We start from the raw sequence: 13,121 nt of genomic DNA on the forward strand, positions 1-13,121 counted from the left end.
CATCTAAATGCTCTGTGAAAAATATTTCTAGTTGTCTATAGATGAAAGCTTTTAGTACCTATGAATTATCTTTGTGGAAACAAACAAAACCTTGTAATGGTTTCCCAGCTTATGTGAGTAATACTCCCAGAAATCTCACCATTAACTTTAGGCAGAGAATTATTATTCCCAAAAAGTGACAAAGAGATGAGTATCCACTGGTAAGAGGAACAGAATCTCTGAACTAAAAAACCTTGCTTAAATACCAAATAGACAGCACTACATAGCATTCTCTTTAAAGATACTGACTTGCCAACAACATCAGTAAAACCAGCAAGAAAACATCTTTTAGCAGTATCATTATCCTACTGATTTTAACAATAATCTACAGGATTTCCAGTTGCTCGGCAGTCTTATGTGATTAACACTTAAAAATCCCACTCAGACATTTGACCTAAGCAGCACAGTTCTGTACAACTAATGCCATTGCTTTACATAAAGTTCAACTTATGACAAGTCTATGCCTTAACAAGGAAAGTTATGGATTTAGAAAAGGATCTAGCATGCAACATTCATGTGGGAAAGCTAAGAATTCCTTAAGATACTGAGTTCCTTTGAAATGCAAAATTTGATACTTTTCTATTTACAAAAGTTTAAAGTTAACAGGATACTGGCAACATAACAGAATATCTGGGTAAGGTACAGAACTTCTCTCCTTCATGCAGAAGTAACACCTGTTCTACTCATAGTCTTGCGACAGACTGACATGTTTTCCCCATTCACCATCTGGAAACACAGTACTTATTTTCTAAGCACAATGCAAGCAGCAGTTTTCATGTGTTGCCCAGGTGACAAGTGCTGATATTAAACTCACATACCTGAAGACGCAGCTGCTGCTGAAGATGAACCCTGAGTGGCAGCTGGACGCTGACTGCTGAAAAAGAAATCTGTTCCTTGTCCAAGAAGATCTCCAGTGGGCTCATTTGAAACCTGTGACACACTGCTCACAAACAGACTGTTCAACAAGTCAGCATTACTTGATGAAGAGTTCATTTCTGAGATAGGTTGCTTCTGTTCTGCTGAAATATCAGAGTCTAGTCCCAGCAAGTCTACATTCTCTTCAGGAAGAGATTTTTGTAACGGTGCAGATGGAGCTTCAAAACTGGCTTCAAAAAGCAACTCTCCTTCTGGAGTAGAGTCTTTCTCATCAACTGCACCTCCTTCATCTGGAAATGTTGGGAACTCCTCATCTGAAGGATCACTCTCTTCCCTGTCATTAGACAGCTGAACACAATCATTTTTAGATGAACTGTCTTCTATTCCACTTTCAGGAGTTTTTCCTTCTTGAATAGGAAAAAAAAAAAAAGAATAACATCTTTAAATAACCAGCATTATTCTTTTGACTAGGGTAAGGGAAATTTTCACGGTGACATATGAAGTTAATTCCTAACTAAACAAAACTCATATAAGAACTGATGAAAAAGGAACTACATGCTGCCTGCTACCTCTTTGTACAGGGCAGACAAAGGAGCAGCTGACTACCATATTTGCCACTCCACAAAGATAGGCATTACAAATTTTTTCAAAAAGAGAACTGACTTGGACATTCACCTCAGATCACTATGACTCTTAGAGCTTACAAGATTTCTCAGTAACTGCTGTACTCAATAAAAGCATAAGGTGCTGCTGACATTTTTAACAACAAAGCAGCAATCAGAAAAGGGAGTTACACATGTGCTATAAAATTACATTTTCTTAGCCCTACTTACTGATATGGACCCCACTGGCTAATCTACTTTGTTTCCTCTGTTCCTCAGCCAAAGTGGAGCTGTGGGAGTGAAAAGCTTCCTTGGAGATCTTTAAGGTTAAGATTTTTACAGAAAAAGAAAAATTTAGCTCAGCATTTAAGTTATACTCAACACCAAACCCCCTTACTTGGTGTCTATCCAAATGAAGGAGAATAACCATTTGTTATTCTATAGAGCTCATTCTTTAAATAGCTTTTCCTCATGGTTAGTGAATTAGAGATATTGCTGCCTAAGAAGGCTTAAGCATTCACTGGAAGGCATACAAGACAAACATAAACCACACAATACTTCAGAGGAAAACCTGTACCTTTCCAGTCCAGAGAGTGAAAGAAGTTGTTTGCATCAGTACTACCGCTGTGTGGGGATTCTGTATCAGTAGGTGCACTTTCTGAAGACTGCTCCAACTGGGATGCCTCTGCTTCATACTGTGCAGTTGAACCGGGCTGTCTAGGCAACTCTGGTTTCCCTATAAAACAGAATTTAAGCCAGAGCCCATAGAGAGAAACTTCTCAATCCTCCACATGGCAGCTGATACTTGTCTGTCAAGCTGACTCATGTAGGAAGACAATTATCTCCAATCTATTGCTCTGCAATTGCAAATTCCTGCCCCCACCACCTTTGAAATTAGCATTAACTTCTTTTCAACTGCAAAAACTGGTAAAGCCCAGTTTTGAACTAGGACATTAAATCAGAATCATAAAGTAAAACTCAAGCATTCTATTTACATTTGTAGGAAAATGTAATTAACACCTCACTTGTACCAACCATCCCCTAAAACATTCAAGAGCTATGAACAGTATCTGCAATAAGAGACAGAAAAATGCAAATGCAGCTGTAGAAAAACCCAGAATATGCAAAGCCAGTGAAGAACATGGACTAAAGAAGACTAAAGAAGACTAAAGAAGACTAAAGAAGAACATGGGTAAAAAAAAAAAGGGCTGGTACACTGTATGATGCTATTAACTGCTTCTTATATTTCTTATTTTACTGAAATCAGGTATCAAGTGATTCTTGTGTAATATTCAGTTGCTCTGTTACCTACTGCTGTATGACCTCTAAAAACCCAAGTTTCTTCAAGACAAATGAAGAAGACTTCCTAAATTAGTTAATATTCATCCACTGTTTGAAAAAAATGGATGGACAGCTGGGATAAACCTATTTGTCTGAATTTAAATTTAGACACACAACTGGGAGAGCACTTTTTCACTCTCCTTCCACATTCTCAGTAGTAGCTTAGAGATGCTGAAAACATATATGAAAGATCATAACTAATGAAAGAGTAAATTCAATTTTAATGGCAAGTTTATTTAAAATCAGTTCACAGCACTTACTTTTGTCCTATTCCCTTTCCACCAATATTAAGAAATACTTTCAGTGTAATTTGAAATCCTTACATTTCCTGTATCAATCAGAAAATGGAAGCGACTTAAGAAAATAAGAGTAACTTTTACAGAGCCCCATCATCAATGATGATGTAAAGCTAAACACCTTTGCTTTAGAGATCTGATAATTGTGTTCACAATAGGATTAAGTTAAGTTAAATAGAAAATGGCCTAAATCATAATACAAACAACACATATCCTGCTTGAAAGAAATAAAGGCCAGCAGCAACTATCTTGTATGAAAAAAATGTACTTGAGATGTACCATATTAACAGCACAGGGTGAGATCTCAAGTATCACTAAAGTCACCACAGTAATCTTTGTCATGCTTCTTTATCCTCAAAATACAGAGAAGGCTTAAGAGCCTGAATGAAAATGTCAAAGCTAATCACTGATACCAGGAAAAGAAGAAAGATACTGAACAGCATTAACTGCAACTAATGCAGGCGTCTACAGATAAAGACAGATAATAAAATAGTGTCTGCTGGAACATATTAGGAAAAGTGCAGGAAATTATTTACAACATTACATGGCTATACATAAGAATGTTGATAAAAACATTCTTACCTAAAACCATTTCACTTAAAATTATGCTCACATAATTTTAAGTGAAATGATACTGGTGCCAGTTTAGCCAAATAAATCCTCTTCAAGACATTGTGCCTACAAATACTGACTGTTACAATTCCATTTGCTAGAGGTCCCTCCTGCAAATGGCCTATTCATAGCTTTGTAAGCTATGAAACCAAGCACATGTAAGCACAGTAGAAGTAAGACAAGTATAATTACAATCTTCATTACTGGAGGATAACTTAAGCTCCTCCATACAATGCATATTTTTAACTGATATTTACAAAGAAAACCCCTTTCCGATTTCTTTCAATTAATGGAACATCAAAAATTAAACAGAAGCTTCAAACACTAAGTACATTGAAAACCTTCTCACATTCTCTAGTTTTTCAATGGATTCATTACCAAATTTTGATAAAATCTCTTGCTGTTCCTCTCGGGTAGAGAAGAGGATCTTGGGATTCAGTCCTTTTATATTCATGTTATCCCAAGGTGGCTGTTCACAGCTGGGCCTATCTCTGGGCTCCACCTCTACTTCCAAATTGACTTGAAATAAATCAGGGTATTTCTCTTGTATGTCACAGGCATCCAGATCATATCTGTAAATACACAGACAAGAAGTTTCTTGATACTGATGGCTAACTGGATTACATCTACTACAGTCCAAAACAAAACTCTAAAGCAATTAATATAAGACATTAAAAATGCTGTATTTGTTTACTTTTCCCATTTTAAACAGGTGGTATTTTTGTACATTGTATAATGAACAAAACATCTCGTTTCCTTAAGGTGAGTAAACAAAAGACTTATTGCAATCAAAGTCATCTACTTCCTGAACTGACTATATTTCCTCTCCCAGTATATGTTGATGTTTGGCAGGTTAAGCAGTTTCAAAGACAACTTCTTCCAGTCTCCTACAAAAAGGTGTCAACATACTTGGCAAATTTCACTGTAGTGGCATTTCGGGGCACAAAGCCTGTATGGAACTGAATCTGAAACATCTTCATTGAAGCCATCTGTTGAAAACAAGAAACAGGAAACTGTATAAATCCACATGAACAGTATGTACAGTGTTCTGCCTTTAACATAATGCAAAGTATTATCAGTATTAAAATATTTTAAGTACTTGCTTTGCTACAAAAATTTCCATTTAATTACAAGTATACTTTATCTTGAAAGATTTAAATGCATTTGAGATAGAACATAAATAGATCTATTACTAGCACTAACAAACCAAAAGACCTTTAGTAAGGAATGTCTCATCACTAACCTCAAAACAGACTGTCAAAGTCTAAAGTATTTCCAGATCCTGTTCTGGAGGCTAAAACTGTATAACCCTTGTTCTTTTTCTGAACAGCATATGTTCAGAAAAATCCATTGTGCAGTATGCCAACCAAGAAATACATGTACATCACATACAAAGGAATAGATTTAAAACAGTTTTAAATGTACCACATTTAAAGGGACACTTCAGAAGGCATGAAAGGAAGTTTTTTGTACAACTTCAAGTCAGCCATTCATTCTAGACAGAATTGTAGGGCTTTTGTCAACTGACTCATTTTAATCACTCAACTGTTCAAAGAAAAACTACTTTCCCATGCCTGATGGGAATACGAGTGTCCAGAAAATGCTACTATAGAATATTAAGGTAGCTCCTGATCTTGCACAAATCCAAATTACAGCTCACTGATCAATGCAGCCTGTATTTGTTTCCTAGCATTAGTCGCAACACCTGTGATATAGTCTTGCCAGTCCTTACAAAGAAGTGATGCAGTAGTAGTCCAGAAAATGTTATAACAATACTGAACTATGAAAGCTTTCCTTGTAAATGAGTATTTCCTGAACATCATAACCAGAAAGCAAATAATAGAAAAAGCATTGCCACAGATGAAGGGCAACGATTCCCCTCTATTCAGCACCAGTGAAGCCTCAGCTGTAATTGCGATGCCCAGTGCTGGGCTCCTTAGTACAGGAGAGACATGGACATACTGGAGACAGCTCCTCTGATTCTTCCATCCCTACCATCACTTTCCTAGAAGTTAAACTGAACTCTCTCTCTCTCTCTCTAATTAGCTGTGAGAAAGTAGAAGACATTCATAACGCCCAAGTCAAAATATAGAGGAAATCTTGAAATGTGGTGGTTCATCTCTGTAAGAGATCTGCAGAGAACTTTAGGGGCAACTTACAGCACATAAAACTAAGGACACATTGAATATTGTTCCATCAAACCTCCAAACCCAGATCATCACACACACTGTTGATGCATCATTTGTTATAGCTGACAGCTGAGAAAATTCTAGTCTTTTTTATCAGTGAATGAATGCCAGAGAAACCACATCAAAGAAACTCTATCATGAATAAAAGTGAGATGGTACAAGGAGTATAACCTAGCCTTGGCTAAATTTTGTCAGTTTTATGCCTTTCTCCTTATAACCTTGAACCATACAGTAGTTATTTTTGCGCATTAAGGAACCATTTCACTGATTTTAAGTCAGTAAAAGTCATTAATAATCATTTCACTTTAGTTTTAAGGTATTCTGGAAGATCTTGTTGAACATGACAAGATTTGATACCTTCCTACTCACAAAGCAGGAAAAAAAACCGGGGAAAACAATTTCAGTAAACACTATATATGAATACACATGTATGTCCCACATGTACCGAAACTGGCTGAAAAACTGTCTTATCAATTTCCAGAAACCTCCAAGCTCTAAACTTTGTGCTATCTGTCCTTATCTTTCACATGGATTTCTAAGTTTAACTGGGTTACTTATCTGGAAAAAAAAGAACATGCCTGTCTTTTAAAAAATTTTAAGACAGGCTTCATTAACAAGTTTTTTGTGATCTTGCAATACAATTGCATCCATAGTTGAATTAAAAAAGGAAATATGCATTCTCCCTAGTAGAAAAAAGACAAGTAAGAAAATCAGCTACAAAAATGGAACCTGACTTTAGAAATAGCCTATAAAACCACATGGATTTTTCTGGCCTGTTTTGTACTGGCAATCTCTGGAATCCCACTTTTCTGCTGAGTGGTATATTTCCTTTGTTTGCAGTTTGTGTGCACAGAATTAAAAAGTTCTGGCTTGTTGTGCAACTTAACAGATAATAATTGTTGCCTCAAAAAAAAACTGGCTGGGGACTTTCCCTAGATATATAACAATTATCAGTACTGAAGTACTTTCCAGAAATGCTTACAAAAGCGTCTACATGTACAGCATTAGGAGTGGACATTCTCAGAAGGCTTGAAAAGGTTGAATTCACAAGTGAATGAAAACCTCAAACATTTTTCTGAACCAAGAATAGTAAATAAAGCAAAGTACTCAGTAGATAACTAGTAGTTACAAAACTGCAACCAAAAAAAACCCCACATCTTCTATTCAGGCTCTTAAGTTCATCATTACCTTGGCTTGTAGTCGTCCTCCTAGAGTTGACCTGGCATGATAGATCACAATGAGAACATCTCCTTGGACTGTTATACCCAATGGGATTACTGCTTTCCCGTCTTCAATTTTAAACTCCCTAAAGGAGAAAAAAAACATAATCATAGTCAATTTAGTTTAAAAAGAGATTAAATAGTGTATTACTTTAGATTAACCTGCCTTCTCCAAGGCCTTCAGTAGCTGAAAAGCTACAAGGACTTCAGTATTCTCTCATTTTTCTTGTCTATGATTACCCACATCCAGCAGTGTTAGTACTATTAACAATTGTGCAGACACCAGAGCTGTACAGGGGCTAATAAGCAGTCACCTTGCAGCTGCCATGCCTGGAGGATCCTTACAGTTTCCATGACTGAGACATGATGTTATGCTCAGCACAAGTACATTACAGATCAATGTTCCCAGTCTTACATCACATGGATTGAGAAAAGAGTCTTGCTCAGTGCCTCGCAGGATCCAGTGTGCCACCCCACCATCACCCCCACTGTTCTGCAAGACCAGCTGCTGTAACAACCACATTCACGATTCATCTTTTGAGACCAGCTAAAAGGGGACAGAGGAATCTAGAAACACGTAAATGCTAGAATCCACAAAAACGTAACTTGCTGTTTCAGAGCGAGTCATAATCTGTACTTACTTCATTTTGTCATATTCCTGGGAGGTAGTGGCTACTCTCTCATCTCCCACATAAACCTCACAAAAAGGCCTGCAGCCATTACGCTGCTTACTGAAAAGCGGAACGGGAGTCATGACAATTGATCTGACCAGGATGGGCTTGCTGTGAGGAATAATGGGTTCTTCAGCCATCATGTCACACATGTACTCAATGTATCTGCCAAAACCAGATGGTACTCATTTAGTCAGAGCACAAAATTCTAAGAAATGGGTGAACACATAAGCAAGTTACATCTTACTCAGTCACTAAGCATTGTTAACAGTGAAACAGTGGGAACATTTACCACCACCTCCAGCAAACAGATTTTCAAAGCTGAAAAAGGCTCTGTAGCTCTACATATAATGACTTGTAAATTAAACTAGTCACTATTTCAAAATGTCTTAAAATGCTAATCTAGGAGAACTATTTATTTTGCATCTTATACATAATAGATCACTTAAGTCTTCCTAAAGGGTTTAAATTTGTCCTGATTATTATATATTATTTTGTGGACAATCCCTTAATTATACATGAAGTAAATGTGTACAAAAACATAATCTGTCCTTTATACTGAATTAATACTTTATTTCCCATCCTTCAAAATCTAATCCTTTTTTAGGAAACACCCTTACTACCACTGTTACTTGTTATTCATCCTTTACAGTTATAAGATCTATCAAATTAAGTCAAAGAAACAGTTTAAAACATTTTTCAAAGTATATGCAAGTTACCTCTGCATGCACTGCAGAAAAAAAAAGCACACTAGGCATTTTTACTGCATTGACAAAAATAATTTCTTGTACTCCCTCAGAGCTTGCAGTGCTGTGACATAATAAAACCTATTGTAATAAACTAGGAAACATGAAATAAGTCTTACACATGTGGAAGAGGATTTTATAATTAAGAAAGCATTCAAAAGCTCTGCACACCCTTGTTTTCACTCTTAACGTTTCTTCTCCACAGGGTATATTTGACCTATTTCTGATGGGTACTTACAGGCTCAGAAAATTCAGAACTCCCTTTAATTCATGATACAGCAAAGCACTTGGAAACAGATCTTTGAACACAGACATTATTGAAATAATTTATCTTTCTAAAGACATCCTATACCATATTCAGAATTGAATAACTACTTGCTTCAAGAGTCCCTTAAAGTACCTTTTATGAGAAGGCCAAATGCCAGGTGGACAGCGTTTCATACTGAACATATAAACAGCAGCTTCAGCAGTAGTGAAGAGACGACAAAAACATAGAAAAGAACAGACTACAACAGCAGATGCTGCTCTTCCATCCTAGTAAAAAAAAAAAAAAAAAAGTAGCTTTGTTAGTAAATCTAGTGGAAAAAGCGTTATCCAAGTTACTAAAGAACATCCCATTATGTATCCCATATCCTATCATTATTTAATGTCATGATGTCCAAAGTCTAGTGTCGTTATTTGATTTGAAGTTTGTAGCTGAGTGTGAAAGGTTTTCATTTAACTTCCACACCATAAAAAAGATATTACATATTACTTTCTTGTTCAAATGTGAATACTACTTTAGTTTAATACTATTTGAAATTTTGAGTTTATATTCTTTACCTTACTGTCACTAATACCCAGTTTTTAGGTTTGTTTCCTGGCTGCTATCTGAAATCCCAGAACACTGCTATTTTTGACTGATAGCCATGGACTTCTGCTGCAAGAAAAGTACAAAGGCTCAGAAGAACTAAACCACTAAACTCTTTAGACCTCTGTCTAAAACTGTTAAGAGCTTGCCAAGAAACAAAGAGAAAGAGATTAAAACTAGCTTCTTTCTGCAGGAATCCCCACTACACACATATCCCAGATACATCCCTGTATTATAAAAGGCAGAAGATTTGGAAGAGATAATGGTTGACAGAAGAAACCTTCTCCAGGTTTGTTGGCTAGCATCATGGAACAGAATTTTTATCATTCATTTATTAAAGTTCTGGTGTACACTTTACATCACGTCTGGCACAAAGTCATGTATATATATTAAAGTTTGCCTCACATGTGAGGAAAAGAAATGAGTTAAGTACCTTGAACAAAACAATTCAAAGGAAAGATCTTACAGAAACTGGTGCTAAATCATCAAATCTTCTTCTTGCCTACTTGACCAGCAATCATGTGACACTGAGGTAGTATCACATTAATATAGAATTGGATGCCTAACCTCACAGCAGCATTGAAAATTATACTGGCTTTCAGGAGCTGACATCAACTGGCTTTTTACTTTCAAAACACTAGAAAACTCAAAAATATGGTTTGTCAGATTAACAAATCCTGGTTTTGACTCTGATAATGATATTCCCTATTGATGGCTATACCATATCACCAGACAGGTTTTCAATGCTTTCCAGCAGCATTGCAAGTATTGTCACATAGCCACGTTTCGTTTTTTACTCTGCAGCAAAAGAAGAATGTCAAAATTTCACATACAATTATCTTAAACAAATGCAAGAGTGACCTAATTTTCAAATTCTGAGCAAAGTATTCTTTAAATTCATTCCTCCCCCTACCATGTTTAACATGAGGTGGCTCTATAGACAGTTTTATTGCTTTTTTTGGTTATATCAAAGTTATTAATACTTTGGAGAATAGTGAAATCTACAGAGCAATCTGCTGCCAGCAAAAGCAGGTAAACCAGAAGTCTTACAGTCAGTTTCTGAAATTCTGTGGGTACAGATTACATTCTAAATGGACAGCAACGGGAAATGCAGTGTACACCCATCTATCACACAGAAAACAAAAAATGGAGCAAATACTGAAAGAGTAGAGAGGATTTTTTTTTCTTCCAAAGGATACTTTCCCGTAATACTGCCTGTATACTGCCTTCCACTCTAAATGCAAGTAAGCAATGGCTACATTACCATACCAATTTCCCTAAGGAGAAAATTGATGTAAGTAACTTCCCTACAAACACAGCAGGAAGGAGTTGACCCTGGGGCATCCAGCAAAGAAAGACAGTAACAATCACAAACTGAATGGATACCAGCACCCTTCTTCACAATTTAAAGCTCTATTGAATAAAGCACTTCAGACATAATCCAATTTCTTACAAGGCAATGCACAATGCAAACATTTTTCTGGTCTTGTTTCAGCCATAAATGCATGTTCTTGCATATGCTATAGAGATTCTGAAGATTTGGTGCTCGTCTTGCTGGCCAGCCACATTCAGAAACCTGCAGTGAGAGACAAGAGATGTGAGAAACAGTATAATATTGACACATATACACAACCTAGGTTATGCAAATGTCTACAAGGCAATTTTACACTTGAATGCCACCGTCATGTTGAAATTAAGAAAGACACTCAAGAAAAGCAGTGTTACACAGTGTAAACATTACAAAGAAGTCCAATAAAACTTCAGTTCTGTCTACAAATCTGCTGCACAAGAAGTATAAAGAACTCAGATTACTACCTGAAATATTCTTAGAGCAAGGAGTAAAATAAAACAGCTTTCAAATTAATTTGTGCACATATACTTAAGCAAATAAAAAACAAAAAAAAAACAACCAACCAACCAAAACAAAACAAAACAAAACAAAACAAAAAAACCACCAAACCAACAAAAAAAACCCACCAGCAAAAAACCCCAACAACAGAAAGATTAGGCTTCTTTTAATATTTGTCCTTTGTTCAAAGAGCTTGAATCGTTCATTAATATTCCATTTACAATTACTGCTTCAAAACACTAACAAAAAATCAGCTTCACTGCTAAGAATCTATATCCTTAAAATCAACTGTCCAGTAAGGATATAGGAGATGAAACTTGATTCTTGGGGCACTTGAAACACCTAAAGAGTTAGCTATATTAAGAATTGAAAAGCAAGCTACAAATGAAGCTTTTTGTATTTGTTTTTAGTTTCAACTGCAATTGCCAGATATTGAAGACCAAGTTTTCCTATCAGCAATATGTCTTCCTATCTAGATAAAGAGTTCAAGGGTTATTCTGATACAAATTACCTGTACTGATTATCACAAAAAACTGTGTTTGTCCAAGCACAGGAAAAAAGACTGAAATAAACAGTGTAAGTCTCTTCATTGTACTCTTGTATTTTAATTTAAAAATAAGGCCATTTCAGAAAGCATCACTTTGCAAGAGATTTAAATTGCACACTCCTTTTTTAGTGCAAGCTTATGCAAAGTCACCAGTAAACAAAGAAAAGCTAAGGCAAAAAGTCCTTTATATCCCTGTTCACCACAGGATTCAATGTGGGCTTCAGTACATCTCAAGTATTACAACAGTAGTGTGTGCTGGTTTCAGCTGGAGTAATTTTCTCCATAGTAACTAAATGAGGCTGTGTTTTGCGAGGGAATCAATTTGTATTTGTGACAGAACCAAGTTGATAACACAGGGATTTTTTTTTTTTATTGGTAAGCAGAGCTTAGATAGAGTTAAGGTCTTTTCTGCCTCTCACATCAGCTCACCAACAAGCAGGCTTGGGGTGCACAAGAGGGAGGGGACACAGCCAGGACAAGTGACCCCAGCTAACCAAAGGAATATTCCATAACAAAGGACATCATGTTCAACCCATAAATCTGTGGGAAAAAGAATGGAAGGGGAAACAGTCAGAGAGATGGCATTTGTCTTCCAAAGGAATTATAATGCACGATGGAGCCCTGTGTTCCTGTACACCTGCCTGCCCATGGGAAAAGGTGGATAAATTCCTTGTTTTGCTTTGCTTGTACCTGTGGATTTTGCTTTACCTATTAAACTGCTTTTATTTCAACCCATGAGTTCTTTCTTTCACCTTGTGATTCCCTCCCCATTTCTACCAGGGAGGAATAAGCAAGCAGCTTGGTTGCTGGCTCAAGTTAAATCACAACACCACAAAAGAATCAAATTGAAGTGTTGCAGCTTCAGACCAGAACACAGCCTAAAAAAGTGTATTCAAAAATGCAAAAAGTACTGACTTTTTTCATTTTAATCTACTATTTACTTTCCACTCAAACACTAGGTTTCCTACAAGATGTAACAAAAACAACATTACCTTCTTTTTCTTTAGCTGTGTTTTCAGCTCTAAATGTCCTGACAATTAGCAGAATTATGGACAGTGCCCAAACTCCCAGAGCAATCCATTCCAAAAAGGATTCAAAACTAGCAGAGAAGCTAGTTTCAAAACTACCATTAATTTTAACCAAGATTAAAGAAATTTGTAGAAGATCCATACAGATAGAAAACAGCAAGAATCTAGTAATATGTAATTTCATAAATACCTTCTAAGGAAAGTGTCATAATTAAAAATTTTAGAAGCTGTTCTCCTCTGATCATGTTTAAAGGC

General features: G+C 36.3%; 1 protein-coding gene across 3 annotated transcripts in view; it reads right to left on the reverse strand.

Annotated features, from left to right (window-relative positions):
* Positions 1 to 13,121, reverse strand: part of GAK (cyclin G associated kinase) — a 67,100-nt gene that overhangs the window by 21,110 nt on the left and 32,869 nt on the right. For all 3 annotated transcript variants that reach the window (XR_013180154.1, XM_054652642.2, XM_077172196.1), the window contains 8 exons: positions 10,896 to 11,018; positions 8,993 to 9,126; positions 7,817 to 8,011; positions 7,144 to 7,261; positions 4,676 to 4,755; positions 4,145 to 4,338; positions 2,095 to 2,253; positions 858 to 1,322 (listed from right to left, as the gene is read on the reverse strand). Coding sequence is in view for 2 of the 3 variants with exons in the window: in XM_054652642.2 (XP_054508617.2) it covers positions 858 to 1,322; positions 2,095 to 2,253; positions 4,145 to 4,338; positions 4,676 to 4,755; positions 7,144 to 7,261; positions 7,817 to 8,011; positions 8,993 to 9,126; positions 10,896 to 11,018 (1,468 nt within the window). In the remaining variant the exon portion in view is untranslated. The remainder of the gene's footprint in view (positions 1 to 857; positions 1,323 to 2,094; positions 2,254 to 4,144; positions 4,339 to 4,675; positions 4,756 to 7,143; positions 7,262 to 7,816; positions 8,012 to 8,992; positions 9,127 to 10,895; positions 11,019 to 13,121) is intronic.

Source organism: Agelaius phoeniceus, chromosome Z (genome assembly GCF_051311805.1).
Source record: "Agelaius phoeniceus isolate bAgePho1 chromosome Z, bAgePho1.hap1, whole genome shotgun sequence".
NCBI lineage: Eukaryota > Metazoa > Chordata > Aves > Passeriformes > Icteridae > Agelaius > Agelaius phoeniceus.